The sequence below is a fragment of the Medicago sativa genome, chromosome 3, assembly GCF_051527215.1.
Source record: "Medicago sativa cultivar Bolivia chromosome 3, Bolivia_mono, whole genome shotgun sequence".
In the NCBI taxonomy this organism is placed as follows: Eukaryota; Viridiplantae; Streptophyta; class Magnoliopsida; order Fabales; family Fabaceae; genus Medicago; species Medicago sativa.
Window position 1 is genome coordinate 69,247,021 of NC_140751.1, and position 15,239 is coordinate 69,262,259.

Below are 15,239 nucleotides of genomic sequence, written 5' to 3' on the forward strand. Positions count from 1 at the left end.
AGCTGCCGTCATGGATGGATGGGAGATATTTTTGTTTTCTTATCTATATATCCTCACATTTCATGACTATTTTATTTATTTTAATTTTATAAAAACTAAAAAGATATTTCAATGTATGATAGTATGATTGAATTGATTTTAGATTTGATATTTTAGGCTAAATTAGTATTGAGATGTATATTCGTTAAGCGTGTTTGGTTATATAGAGGATAACTGATACTGTGAATTCAAAGCTTTTGAACACTGTGATTTTAAGAAGTTTTGATGTGCAGCTTCTAGTTCAATGTGATTTTCTATCGTGATTTTGGTACTTTTCAACGCAAGTTAGGTTTGGAGGCTTGAGACGGAATGTAGCACTTCTTGGCAAGTTTTTATGGAAATTAACGGCAATGGTATTAGGTACTAATGTTGACGATGAGACGTTGTGTCTAATAAGTACTTCAAACATGGTAATCTATTCATGATCATGAATATTAGTAATGGTATGTATAATTCATTAAATGCGTGTTAGATTGTCTGCTCGAAAGCTATTGTTGTCAATCAGATCCTTCACCTCTGCAATAGTCTGTGTACTCGTGATATCAATTACTGTATGACCAAGTCAAACACTTGTGAATTTATTTTGTTATTGGAAAGAAGCAATAGAGAATTTGACTAATCTTTGAAAACTGCATTTAGCCAATCTTTCGCTCGTCGCATCATAGAATATCCAAAAAGTCATACACATGTCATGTTTACGCCGGTGTATTTTTTGGCGTAATTGGGTTTAGAGATCGTGAATTGTAGATTTTTACGTTAGATTATAGTTATGTGAAATTTTTGGCGGGGGTTTTAGTTTAGATATGATATTGCTAGCTGTTAACAAGTTGTGTGATGTTGGGATTTTGTCTCGGGTTAAAAAATACCTATTTGATTTATGAATGTTGGATTTAGGGATATAGTTATGTGGGGAATTTTAGATTTTGGTGTCGAGTGGATAAAAATACATATTTGGCTCATGATATTAGTTCTTGTATGAACGAGTCATGCACCTGTGTATTTTTATTAGTTGGATTCTCTTCAACCAAACACACACTTGATGTTCGAAAACTCTAAATTCACGACAGCAGTTGACGACAGTGCAACACCTAAAATTTAAATTGTTTACCCTCTTTGGAGTTATGTAGAAGTTTTCCTTACCTTGTCTTGGCTTGACATTATGTCTAAGATTGCTCTTTAGAATTAGCAACATCTTAAATTTGGGATGAGATACAGAGAACTAGCTACTATAAAAATATAAAATAGAAAAATATAAACTGAACCATCTAAGATTAGTCAACACAAAAAAAAGGAAAAAGTAAAAAAATTTGGTCTTTTAAAAAAAATACTCTAGTACCCATGTGTTTTGGCAAGGAGCGGGAACGTTGGTAAATTTATTAGACAAAGGATTAATCCTTTATATCTAATCCTAGCAAACATGCTTACCCTAATTCCTAACCCCTAACCCTACTTTTTTGGCTCCAATCTATCCAGACCATTAGATCATTGTAATTAGGGGAGGTTATCATATCAGCCGTTGATCAAATCTCCGTTGATCAACGTTGAATTTTCCCCTTCTCAATTTCCCGATACAGCTTTCCTTCACTAACCCTCCTCTCTCTCTCTCTCTTTCTCTACCATTTTCCATCTCCACCCCCTTTTCTCTTGCCTCCATTCTCCCATCGCCAGAACTATTGCGGAGATCCGCCGTATCACCACCATCACCCGCCGCCAGAAACCTGCCACTCCGGATAAAGAGAAAGAAGCCATCGAAATTTGCAATCTCAACTGGAAGCTCCTGTCGTTGCTCTCTCCCTTCATCAACAAAGCTTCTCCCGTTGCTGAATCTCAGACATCCATTATGCTCAAGCTCCCTCCGGCCAAGCTACGTCGTTCGTTTCTCTCTCTCTGGTATGTATACTTTTCTCTCTCCTCCGCTGCTCTCATCTTCTTCTTCGATCTATCTCAGCATCTCATTTCCACTACTCTTTCCTTTAATTAATTCACATTATTGTCATGATTGCACGCTACACTTTACTGCTCGAATTTCGTTTTTCAATTTTGTTTTTAGGGTTTTTGATGGGTTTCGATAGTTTATGAAATATTGATTTTCTATCAAATATTTGAAACTCATTTCTAGAGTAATATGGAAATAGTCTTTGGAGGTATTTTAAATACATCAAATGAGTTAATTCATGTTTTTGGAATTTCTAACTAGGATTGTTTTCTTTCTGTCATGTGGTGGTCATATATACACTAATGCTGCTAATTTGGTTTGTGCAGTTAAAGAGTTGTTTTGGTTTCGACACTACGGATGTTAGTGCATTTGGTGACGGAGGCATTTTCATTGGGAATTTAAGGAGACCAATTGATGAAGTCATTCCGAAGTTGGAGAAGAAAGTCTCTGATGCAGCAGATAGAGAAGTTGTCTTATAGTTCATGGAAGAACAAAAAGATGGCATTACCAAACAGGTACTCTCTGCAATGAATTTGAGACCTTGGCCATTTTATTTTCTTGCTAATATTTATTGTTAGAACATCTTCAATCCAACAAAGTTAAGAACAATACTTCACTCCAATAGGATAAAGTTAAAAACAATTTTTGCATAAAAATGTAACTTGCACAGGAGAGAGACGAACACAATAATATTAAGAATAATGTACGAACATATTCTATTCATGAAACCGTTCTTACATGTGGTACATACTTCAACATATACATCTTTTGTTATATTTAAGAACCATAGTAAGAACATGCATTGAAGATGCTCTTATATGATCCGTTAGTATTGTCACTTCAAAAACCATGATTCAGGTCAATACATTTTAGGCCTACTACATTTTATTAGCAATTGTAAGAAATCTTAATTTTAGAACAAATCTGTTTCATTTGAAAAGTATGAGGATTTGATTTAAACAATTACTTGATACTTAAGCTAAAAGTACAAAAATACAATTAAGGCTTTCAGTTAATTGTGTGCTTTATACATTCAGAAAATTGAAGATCCATTTCTTCTTTTGGTTGCACCATACAAACCTGAATGTATTCTTTTTTTCCGGCAACTAAAATTTACATTTATATTAAGTTTTCCATGCTGTTACATTTGGTTTGTTTGTATGTTTCTGGAAATTAGTGTGTTATGTGGAGGTGTGTGTACGAAGGCTGTGTTTGAATCAAAATATATCACTTTTATCGGCTTTGGTCGTGTTCTGTTATACTTTTAATATGCTAATCTGAAACAGAATCTTCTTATTCTGTTATTTTTTGTTGCAAATTGCCTTCTAAACAATTCCTAAATTTCATTCCTTCTAAACTTTAATTGATTTCCAACTCTTTAGTTGATGGATATTCAAGTATTTGAGTTCTCTTGAGGTTGAAGATAACAAGGATGTTTGATTCTTTATCTGATTCACCCATCAGTGTTAGAGTGGTGACGAAGTATGTTTGATTTCAATGTATATTTGCTAGCTAAATACTATTATTACTATTTTTTCTTTTCCACTGCAGGTTGAAGAATTCAGGTGGTGGTTGTGGTTATGAAAACAGACCAATGCCTCTTCTGTTGCTATCGTCTATATTTGAGTTTTTTTTAGCTTTTATTTGTCACAACTATTGTTTTGTGTGTGATTCTTTATCTGATTCATTTGTTGGAGGTCTGAATGTGACAATTATTATTTTTTACCATGATTCTCTCTAATAAAGATATTTGTCTTGAATTTGGGACTCGATTATTTTTTACATATGACAAGTGCTATTGAATTTCAAGGTTTTGTAATTGGCTATTAGTTTCTATTGTTTATTTCTCTATATGGTTTTTGTTTAAATGATTGAATTTTATTAATGACATTGTGTTTATATGGCTTTAGGAGGATGTAATACATATGCAAAGTAGTACAAAAATGTGTTTTATTTTGGTTTACAATGAGCTTTTTTTAATTCAAGCTTGAGGAGCTTATGCGGCATCACAAAAATACGCCATTGATGTTGTTTTTATAAAACTACCAACTATTTTGATGTGTGTTAAAACTTGATATTCTCTTTCCAAATTCATTATTAATGCCTCCTCATAATTTTTCTCTCTATAAGGGTGTTCTAGGAAGCACGTTCTATAGTGAAAGAGACTATTCAGAAATTGAGTTTACGTGCCAATCTGAAAATTTATTATATATGTTTCTCTATAAATAATATGTTACTCACTGTTTATATTTTTCCCTCTTTAGGATCAATAGAATTCGTGTTGTTCAAAGTAGGTTTGGCATCAATGTAAGTATGTCTATTTATCTTTATGTAGCCCATATCTAACGAAGTTCTTATGTGTTGGACATAAACTGAATGTGCAGCTTTGAAAGTTGCAGTAATTTGATTAACATCTGATTATAGGTCTTACTATAAAGTGTTTTTGTTTGGCTTGCAAAAATTTAATTCTATATATCGACTGAAAATCCTTTGTTTATGTAACTTATCTCGGTCAAGTGACGTTTCATGGAAAGAAAGTGCTGGTACTAATATTTGATTGACTTTTACAGTTATGAAAGGAATTCACTTCACTCTTGAATAGCAATATTTCTTTAATTTATTTGATGTCAGGAATATTTACAAGTGTTTGCTGGTATGAAGCATCAAATGTTCTTTAATCCATTTAGAGGAATCAATTGCATTGTCTTTATTCTTACATAACAAATAATTCTGTACTGTCATGAGCCATCTTTGTGATTTATTTTTCTTTGTTATATATTCAAGATTGTAAATGGGTTTTGCCATGAAGTTTTATGCCATGTAGTTTTATGATATCAATAGGTATCATTCTCTAATTGTTTGGTGTCATTCTCTAATTCTCAATTGCTTTGTTATCATTGTTCAATGATTCGATTCAGTTTGATTTTATTAGGTACCTAACAGATAGTATTCTTCTCTAAGAAAGTTTAGCTGATCAAGGGCAAAATGATTATTCTATTATCTCAATGGATGCATCTCTGAAGCATAGTTTGAACACGTAAGGCAGTTTCTCCTTTCTCTTTTTGGACCCATTTGATTAGCGACAAATTTGCTATGTAATATTTTCACACGTAAGAGTAATTTTCATACATGTATGTTGTCAGATGTAGGTAAATGCCCAAAATAACTTGGAGAATTTTGAGTGAACTTATCATATATTATTTCTATTTAATAAAAGTTTGGTTGAGCGAACTTATTCAAAGTAAGGGATGTCAATGTGTTCGATTTTTGGTGTTATTTGGTGATGATTGTGTTGATACCTGATCATGAATCTTGGTTCAAGATGAGACATGTCTACGTTTTTAGTTTGAAAGCATTGAGATTGAGTTGTAGGAGTCCTGTGCCAGATTATTTAGGATAAAAGATATTACTGACATGTTTTCTCAACCCATTGATCTAAACCTTTGAAGTTTCATAAATAGCGAACATAAATTTTCACCAATTGTTTGTAATCATCTATATCTTAACTGCTCAAAACTAGATACCTTTTGTGTTTTTGTATAGATACTAGATAACTTTTGCTTGGAGAAAAATGTCTTTCCACTAGGCCAATCGATAGCTTTTTAATATTTGTTGTTACTCATAAGGTCCTTTGGCAATTGTTTAGAATGCACACATAGTGCAACATGATATTAGTTGCATTTAATATTTTATTTGACTTTGGAATGCCGAGTGCACTTGAATAAAGGAATAACAACTATGCATTTGAGATTGTACAAATCACTGATATTAGTACATGTTCTCAATGTAAGCCAACTGACATTTTCTTTCAAGCATGCTTTCCCTGCTCATTGTTAAATGTGCCTAAACTTTTTTGGTGTATGTTTATGTTTTAAAACATTATAACCTAAGCCACAAACTAAATAATGCTTTGTTTCATTTGTGTTGATCGAGTTCAAGACATGACTGCATTACAGGCTGCTGTGAAAAATGTGATTCATGAAACACAATACCAACAGAAGCAAATATACGAAATTATGAAGCTTTTATCAATTTTTATGGCGTTCAACCGTGAAAAGATGTTGCAACTACATTGCTTAATTTAAAAGGTTTTTCTCTTTTGCTGAATAGCATTGTGTCTTAGTCCATAAATTAGATTATATCTTCTATTTCGGTACTATAGAGGTGGTGCTTATGCATATGCAAATTTAATTAGTTTTATCAGGAATGGCAACTATGCAATTCAGATGATCTGTAACGACTTAGTTTCTGCAGGGATGTTGATTTTCTCCACCATTTCTTTCTTTTTTAGTTTTTTTTTCTTTTGATTTATAAATTTTGTTAAATTTGACATGTTTATTTTATTTATTTATTTATGAAGTTTGTGTTGTGGTTTTTTTCCTTCTTATTTTAGGGATGGTGGTTTGGCTGGGTTTGAGTTCATATGTTGAAGATGGTGGAGTGAGGCATTGATGAGAAGGTCATGCGTTGTCAGGTTTCTAAATTTCTTTTGGTTAAATTTTTCTTAGACTTCTATTGGTTTCTTTCTTATCATTTTGCTATAGTAGAAATTAGAATTAGTTGGATTTCTTCTTCATGTTCTCTTCTTATTGATTTTTTTTTTCTCTTATCTCACCAACTATAGCTACATGCTCATGAAGTGCTGTTGTGAAAATAAGTTAATTTTAATTTTTAAATATTTTATTGTCCGTGTCTGTTATTGCATATGTATATAGTTGTAAAATATCTCTCTGTTATCCTTTTTATAAATATTTAATTATGTCTATGATTGACTTACATATTGTCTCAAACCACGAAGATCAAACTGCCTTATATTTTGCTTCTTATAATCAAGTCTAGGAGTTAGTGGAGGATATTAAGGTGTTGGCGTGGCGTTGGTGTTTGAGCCGTTTGAGTTCGCCGGCTTTTTTGTTTTATGAATGGCGGTGGAACCCAAAAGAGTGCCTTTTGTGGTAAAGGGGAAGTTTTTTGCGACTTCAGGTTGAGGCTGGGGTATGTGGCGTCTGCTGTTTCTGTTTGTCGGTGCTGCCAGTTTATATTTCAGCCTCAATTATGTTCAGTTGCGGCTTCTGCTGTTTCTGTTTCTGCAATTTACGGTGTTGTTTCTATTTTTGCTTCCTCCATGCGGTCTGTTTGCTGTCAGCAGGCTTTTTATTATGTTTTTTGGGCGGATTATAAGGGTTTGGCTTTGGGGTTTTTCGGTATTTCGGTGCCTTTTGAATTTTCCTTTTCGTGCCCGTGAGCTTTAGTTGTGCATCTTGCACACTTTCGCTGTTAATAATATTTGCTGATCCCAAAAAAAGAGTCTAATTATTGGTTGAAAAAGTTCAAGTAGTATCGTTAGGCCAATGTCAACCTATTACATGAATATGTTTTGTTTAATCTCAATGCCTCTTGAAAAAAAAATGCTTTTGATTCAAAGTTGTTGAACCAAACACATAAGATTCTTAGTGACAAAATATGCTTACTCATATTGTGTATGACATGATCATACTGTGTCCTGACTGATTCCTATTGGTTGTTCCCGTCTTTTTGCAGGTAAATTCAGTCTGTAGGTGATGTTATAAGCCATGTACGCTTTGTGCAGATGCAACCAAGTGAAACACGCACTGATGATGTTCTTTTGCTGCTAATCCGTTTGGTGACTTGAAAGGCATAATGTTAATTGGTAAGTTCAAGTTTGATTGGCGTATTTTAAGTTGAAGCCTTTTCCTGTTTAATTATGTTTGATAATATAAATGTTCTGGCCTCACAAACTGTTTATTTTTTTTTTTTTTAATTTGGAAACAGGTAATTGAAAAGCTAAGTGACCATATGCTAATGTCTTTATTCGGAGCTATATAACTACAGTGTTAATGCATTATGTTATGATTCATTATGAAAGGCAGATGTTTACCATTATTATGTGTCATTTTTTAGTTAATGTATTTTTGAAGGTACCTTAATTAACAATTGTGTATCCAATGCCGTGGTCGAGTGAGTGTACTTTTGTCGAACTCAAAATAACTTATTTGTGATGTTTTCTCAAATAACATCTACGATTGATAAAAAAAAAAAAAAATAACATCTACGGTAGTTTTTCTCTTCAATTTAAGTTATTAGCTATATATGACCCGTGCGGTAGCACGGGTAGATGATCTAGTAGCAAATATCCAACTCAACATTAAACCTAGTTTTCTCAAATATATTGCACATTTACCTTAACAACGTTGTAATGCTGAAAGACCTCTAAAATGTGTATGTTTATTTTGACCTTGAATGATTATTTAGAATATTTGAAGGTCTATTCTAAATTGGCATTAACATGTTGATTGAGTGGTTTTACCAACACACCTGCTAGAGAGAAGTTGTGAGAGAGTGAATAGAAATTTGGTGTGGATGAAAGCTTTTGACTATCTTTCCTACGCAAGCATTGGAACTCTAAACACTTTGGAGGAATTTTGTCACAAGTCCCAAACTCATATCAAGGAAAAAAGTACATAATGAATGAAGAAAACAAAAAAATTGCTACTGCCCCGCACACGAGCCCACGCGTCTAGCGCACAATGAAGAAAGAAAATGGAGTTTTTATAACGTGTGTGCGATGTGTGAAGAAAAACATAAATATGCTTAAAAAGGGCACGCACGACGTACATGGTAGCATGCACCTCATGCGTGTCAAAACAGATTTTTGCCTATAAATATGCTTTTTCACCCATAAAGAGGGGATTCAAAATCCTGGCAACTCCAAATCATATATGGGTGATCGAGCAATCATATATATGTGTTTTCAGCCTTGAAAACAAGATTGAAGCCAATGAGTTGGAGAATGGCATTTGAGTTACGGCAAAATGCCTTGTATGGATTGAACACTACTTTTTTATGGTGAATACGAGGGGCCTAAGCTTCGAGGAAACAACAAAAAACCTCTAGCAAAATTAGTTCATGATTCATCAGTCAACAAGCCAAAATAAAATAAGACGGAAAAAATTTAAAAAATTTTGACACCATTATCTAATGTCAAACAATGTTTCACAAGCTTCTTTGCTCCCTGATTAGCCTTTTTTCTTTTTTGGTACAATCTGATTAGCCTCTCTGAAAATTCCTTGATTTTAAAAGGTTATTTTCACCATTTTTTTTAAAATATATATGTTTCGTTTACTTTATATGCAATTAAACAAGAAAATGAAATATATGGGGATGTAGCTCAAATGGTAGAGCGCTCGCTTTGCATGCGAGAGGCACGGGGTTCGATCCCCCGCATCTCCAGCATCAATTTTTTCTCTTTCTCTTCCCCATGGGAATAATATTTAACTTTTTTTCCTTTCACTTTCTCTTATAACTAACTAAATAATCCCCTCATTTTGTACTGTTTTTCTTTCCTTCAAGTTCTTTTCTTTACCAAACTCCACTTAAAAGAAAATGGCTTAATTGCATGTTTGATCCCTTATCTTTATTTTAGGTTTTAAATTGGTCCCTTACGTTTTAAAAGTTTTAATTTGGTCCCTTACGTTTTAAAGTTTTCAAGTTGGTCCAAAACGTTAGTCACGTTGAAATAAGTTAGTCCCTTTTGCGACATAATATTGAGTTCAATTAAACAAAAAAATTAAGAAAATATTTTAAAACTGATTTTCTAAATAAGTTAAATTCCTTCGCCCACATTGTCAACCCAAATCTTCAAATGATCATGTGACGGAAGGGACTAACTTATTTAAATGTGAGTAATGTTTTGAACCAACTTGAAACGTGTAAAACATAAGAGACCAACTTGAAACTTTTAAAACATAAATGACCAACTTAAAACATAAAATAAACATAAAGGACCAAACATGCAATTAAGGGGGGTGTATTCAATTGGGATTTGGAAGGATTTTAAAAGACTTTTTTATGATGAAAAAGTCATGTGGTATTTAATCAAGTTTTTTGTTTAAATTAAAAAAGTCTAGTGGTATTCGATTAGGATTTTCTAGACTTTTAAAACAAAGTCTAGAAATCTTATGGTATTCAATTAAGACTTTTTACAACTTTAAAAAAGTCTTTTGGTATTCAAAAAAATTCTGATTTCAATGGATTGTTAAAAAAAATAGGATTTATATGGATTTTGATGGACTTTTCAGTGATTTTTTAGCTTTAAAAAGTCTTTACCAACATCATGAGATTTCTATGGATTCTCATTTTTTATTTGTTTTTTGTTTTTACATCTCCCTTATCTCCTTCCCCTTTCTCTCATGTCCTTCTATCGAATATGTTTCTTATTTAACTTCATCTCTTCCATTTTCACAGTTTGTTATACCATGCATATTTCTCTCGATGCAAAACACAAAATGTGATAGCCAAACTCTCATGCAATAACTTCCTGGAACTTTTATATTACGTACTGTCTCATCCATGCCAATTATTTATGGAATGAAATACAGTATCAAACTATCATCACAGTGTCTGTCATGCTTCGAAAAACGTCGCAATCAAAATTGAATTTCTTTTGGAAAAAAGCTAATAAACACCATATCCAGACACTCATTTGCAACACTGTATGTTACCAAGCATCGTCTGGAATAAATAAAAATACCAAGCATATAAAAGATTGATTTTTCATTAAGTTGCTGGGTAATTAACACCAGATGCTTTTTTATTGAGTTACTGACATAGTTTTATGGTAGAATTGATTTTTTTTTTTTGGGAAATAATTTGCAATTTAACAAATAAGAGTGTTTGAGAATATTGTGCGCGCTAGAGAATGTGTTTTAAATGGTTTTTTTATTTTTATTTTTAAGTTTAAAAAGTCCTTTGAAATCTTATAAATCCATAAAGTCATTTCAAATCCTATGAAATCTTATGATTTAAATACTTTAAAATCCCAATTACAAATCTTAATAGTCTTTTAAAATCTTAAAAGTCATTAAAATCTCTCAAAGTCTTTTAAATTCAACATGACTTTTTTATACAAAAATTGTCTTTTAAAATCATAATCCAATACACCCCCTAAGCCAAAGAAAATTTATAAAAAAATAAAACTTATAATAATATGTAATTTTACCGTCGTTCAACAATTTTTTTTTTTTGTGGTGCCGAAGTTTGAACCCCAAACCTTGCATAATACATTGTCATTATTACTAATTGAGCTAAGCGTTCAACAACATTTTTTTTTTTGGATCAAAACAACAAATTTTATTACATACAAGTAAATAAGCAACAACGTGATCTTATTATACTAAATGTTAATTGTGCTGGTTTAACCATAATCTTGTCCTTCTTGGTTAGCTTAATTATCATTATATTGTTTAACCATACTCCCACCCGTTTTTGTTGCTTATTGGAAAAAAATATAAATGTCGAGCATGCAAAACTCAAAAACACGACCTGATGGGTTCTAAAATATATAATAGTAATAAATTGTTTTGATAAGTCATACACAAACCTTTTCCATAACAACAACTCTCTTATTAAATTTGTAATTTTTTTAAATGTATTAATGTACATTTTTTTTTAAAGAAAATGTATTAATGTATATTGTTATGAAGTTCGTGTCATTCCTTCAAAAAAAATGAAGTTCATGTCATAAACATTTTTTTTAAGTTTTAATATAGACCGATCTAACCAGAGTCATCCGATTCAATCTGCTTTAATACATGTACATTTTTTTTTTTATAGAAACCAAATTAAACAACCAGGTCATCCGGTTCAGGCATTCAATTCATCTGGTGACTCGGTGGTTTGACCAATAAACCAATGACCCACCCTAGAGATTGCAACTATATTGTCTGCTCCACTTGAGAGATTTATGGCTTCTAAGATATATAGTAGTAATAAAAATTTGATTGCTACCGAATTAAACATCCGGGTTATTCGTTTCAAGCATGTGGTTCAACCAATGATCTAGTGGTTCGACCAATAGGTACCTACCAGATTGATGACTGATCCGATTTTCAAAATATTGTCGTATTCCATTAAATGGTAGTGGATGGTTTTTGATTACCAGTTAGTGGATGATTTCTAATAATATAACCAATTTAATACTTATATACGAAACTCTAAAAAAACTTACGCATCACACGGATTAGACTTCAAGGTCAAGGCGGCAACTAGTGAAAGAGTGCCTATTATCGCGAAAATGCACTTCACCAAAACGTCCTCAATTATCTCGCACCCCTCACCTAGTCTATTGTTATCCATTTGCATTATTTATCATTTAATTTAAATTTAATAGTCCAGTTTCTCTCTATCCTCCTTTCATCTTCCACTCCAACAACATCACTCTCTTCTTAAATATTTTACTGTCATGGCTTCAAATTCTCTGCCATGACTTCCAAGTCGTTTGTTTACTCGTTAATTAAGTTTCGTGAGATATTCACGAGGAAGTGATTCGCTATATATAGCACCACTCCTAATGAAAACGTTATAGGTACAAAACTCGTCCTCAAAACGTGCAATCCAAACACATGAATACAAACCAAATTCTTTGCATGTAACATTTGATTTAAATTCAAATTTAACTTCAAATTAAACTCATTGGTGCCTTGAGGCAAACCATTTGCAACAAGCGCTAGCTCCTCTGGTTTATGAATATGGGTTATACTTGAGTGTCTATGAAACTAGATTGCAAGCTAGTCGTTGATGGCATATAGATTGAGTCATAGAAGGGAGTTTAAGGCTTTATTATATGCTTGTAAAATATCATGCACTCTTTACCAAACTTTAGGATAAATTTTGTTAGGAAGAAAGCCAACAATGTAGCTTATTTACTAGCTCGAGCAGCATTGTCATAAGCTAATCGTCAATTCTTTGCTTATATTCCATCCCGTATTATGACTATTTTGATGAGTGAAAAAGTTAAATTTGTGATTGTAAAAAAAAAAAAATATCATTTTAAAGTCTCAATTGAAGTACAAGATTTGTTTGATAGCAAAATGTTTTTTAAAATCTCTTAAAATTTCAATTCAATAACCGTCCTAAAGTTAGTTGCTCATTTTGAGAAGTCAAATAAATTTGTAAGATGCTTGCTTGCTTAAAAAGAAATAAAAACAATTAAAGGCTTTTAAAAATCTATCTAATTAATTTGGCAAATCGTTTCGGGAAGAATGTACATAAGAGATGCACTCCACCAATATAGTTTGAATTTACTCTGAAATTCAGAAGAATAGAATATATACAAAGAAGAAGATGCTATCTATTCATAAATAGATAACAATGTAAAACAAAAAGAGAACAAGCTATATGGAAGTTGAGAGAGAAACTTGCACATCTTCAAGATAGTCTTCTCTTGCATTTTTCACCAACATAAGGGATAATAGCCAGAAGAGAGATGAATTAAGGCTCATGAATGCTGCACTACCCATGAGACCAGTCTTGGCAGTAGGGCAATCTGGCTTAACAGAAGTTGTGATGTTAGCAGGATAGGAATTGGATTTCCAGAGATATTGTTCTGTTACTGTTGGCCATATTGTCATTATCGCACCCAATGTACTGCAAGCCCTGAAATAAATAAGATGAATGAGTGTCTCTTCTTTTAGGTATCTCTTGGAAAAAGTTATGCAATCCTAATAAAAGTTACGCAATCCTAGCTATAATATAGTACAGATACATCAGTTGTTCAATGAATCTAAAAATAAAATATTTGATTATAATAGTGTTCAGAGGGAGTATATAAGAAAAATTGCACGCGCACACACATCATTATTAAATACTACTAGTCATGGATGAATTTAGGAATACATTTCAAGTGTCGCTAAATAAATAGCAACCGAAATAACAATGAATTTTTAATATTTTATACTTTTGCGACTGAATTTTCGATCACTATTTTTGCTACTAAATGTATTAGAACCGGTTTTTACTTTAGCGACTGAATTTTCAGTCATTATTTCCACCGCTAAAGAAATAATTTCTAATTTAAAAAAAAGAAAAAAATCATGTGTGGCTATAACCACACATGACATGAGTTAGATCCACCTCTGTTACTAGTCAATAGAGAAAGTTTCAAACTTTATAGGTAGGTTTATTGAAAAAAACTTTATATGTAGAAATAAAGCAATCATAAGAGTGTTGGATAAGAGAACTTACAAAGCCAAGACCAAGAAGATAGATAAAGTTGTGTATTTCAACAAGGCTGAAGGAGGAACAGATGTACCATTGTATGAATAAAATAACGATATCAAACCCATGCAAGATGATGCCACGAGAAACCCTAAAGAAGAGTATCCAAATGCCACCGTTGGATCACTTGGGTAATTGCACATCATAGCATCTTTTTCTTGTACAATAACTCCCATTGGAGGCTAAAAAATAAACCCAACACGTGGTACAAAAATCATATTCCTTAAAAATTTGAAGCTAAAACCTTTTTTCTAAACATTACTATAAATATTACCTTTTTATTTTCACCAACAATGCCTAGAATAAAAGAAATTATTCCAAGCATTATCACAATGAGAGACATCTTTGTCATAGTAAGCGCCATGTTGCTGTAGAGAAAATATGATAGTACAGTGATTTAAACCTATAAAATTGTTGGCTTAAAAACACACTTAAAAGTTAAAACAACTATTGTCTATCCCAAAAATTGTAGCAAACTACTTAAAATTATTTATTATTTAGACTAACAAATTATTGAATTTTTTTACGGAAACTAATTAAGTAAATATCAAATAATGAAAGACAAGAACAAAAACACAAATTAGCAAATCAATAAAGTACTGAGGCCTACGATCATGGCTTCTTCTTTTTGGTGTAATCATGGCTTCATGTGTAATCTTTGATTCGTTCTACTTGAATTTCTTTATTTTAATTCAATTATTATTAATTTCTTTACTAAAGCTACTAACCTATTTGGTCATTCCTGAATAATCTTTTTTTTCCTTCCTAAAGTAACCCTTAAATTTGTCATGCAAAGAGTTTAAAATTCAAGAAAAGCATAGAACACAAAAGAGTTGAAGACTAAAATTAGGTTGATCAAACAAATTTATAGTCTCACATATTATAATATAAGCTCACCAATTAATTGCTTTACAATTGCTGATCGATTATGAGATTATTAACATGCAAATGGTGATAGATCTTAATCATGTGATAAAATCAATATGACCAAATTAATTGAAATACGAATAGAAATTCAAATAAGAAACTAGAGCCTAAATCCAAGACATGGTAAAAGTATCTCAACTTCAAGATCCGAGAAAGACCCTAGAAGACATCTTAGTTGCTATATATATGTTAAACAAAATTAAATTAACAATAATAGTCTTCATCAAAATAAAGTAGAACCATAAAAACCCTAAAAGAGAATGAA

General features: G+C 32.0%; 1 protein-coding gene, 1 long non-coding RNA gene and 1 other non-coding gene across 13 annotated transcripts; 2 read left to right on the plus strand and 1 right to left on the minus strand.

The window, feature by feature from the left end:
- Window positions 1–1,565: 1,565 nt before the first annotated feature.
- LOC146939600 (uncharacterized) lies at window positions 1,566–7,978 on the plus strand. 11 transcript variants are annotated; one of them, XR_015031707.1, is made up of 8 exons: window positions 1,566–1,929; window positions 2,302–2,490; window positions 3,527–4,282; window positions 4,894–5,012; window positions 5,915–6,063; window positions 6,369–6,449; window positions 7,514–7,643; window positions 7,766–7,978. It is a non-coding gene; the product is annotated as an uncharacterized LOC146939600 (long non-coding RNA). The 11 variants fall into 11 exon arrangements; XR_015031708.1 differs by having other exon boundaries at window positions 4,908–5,012; XR_015031712.1 differs by having other exon boundaries at window positions 4,908–5,012; window positions 5,932–6,063.
- Window positions 7,979–9,150: 1,172 nt separating this feature from the next.
- TRNAA-UGC (transfer RNA alanine (anticodon UGC)) lies at window positions 9,151–9,223 on the plus strand. The gene has a single exon. It is a non-coding gene; the product is annotated as a tRNA-Ala (tRNA).
- A 3,834-nt stretch (window positions 9,224–13,057) lies between these two features.
- LOC146939602 (uncharacterized) lies at window positions 13,058–14,409 on the minus strand. The gene is made up of 3 exons (XM_085757937.1): window positions 14,322–14,409; window positions 14,015–14,229; window positions 13,058–13,426 (listed from the first exon to the last, which is right to left on the minus strand). The coding sequence occupies exons 1-3, from the start codon at window positions 14,397–14,399 to the stop codon at window positions 13,165–13,167; spliced, it is 555 nt and encodes a 184-aa protein (XP_085614063.1). The 5' UTR covers window positions 14,400–14,409; the 3' UTR covers window positions 13,058–13,164.
- Between the last annotated feature and the right edge of the window lie 830 nt (window positions 14,410–15,239).

Coding starts and splice junctions, on each gene's coding strand:
- LOC146939602 (XM_085757937.1), bottom strand. CDS start 14,399: ATGACAAAGATGTCTCTCATTGTGATAATGCTTGGAATAATTTCTTTT. Junction 14,230..14,321: donor TTGTTGGTGAAAATAAAAAG/GTAATATTTATA, acceptor TTTATTTTTTAG/CCTCCAATGGGAGTTATTGT. Junction 13,427..14,014: donor ATCTTCTTGGTCTTGGCTTT/GTAAGTTCTCTT, acceptor TATTTATTTCAG/GGCTTGCAGTACATTGGGTG.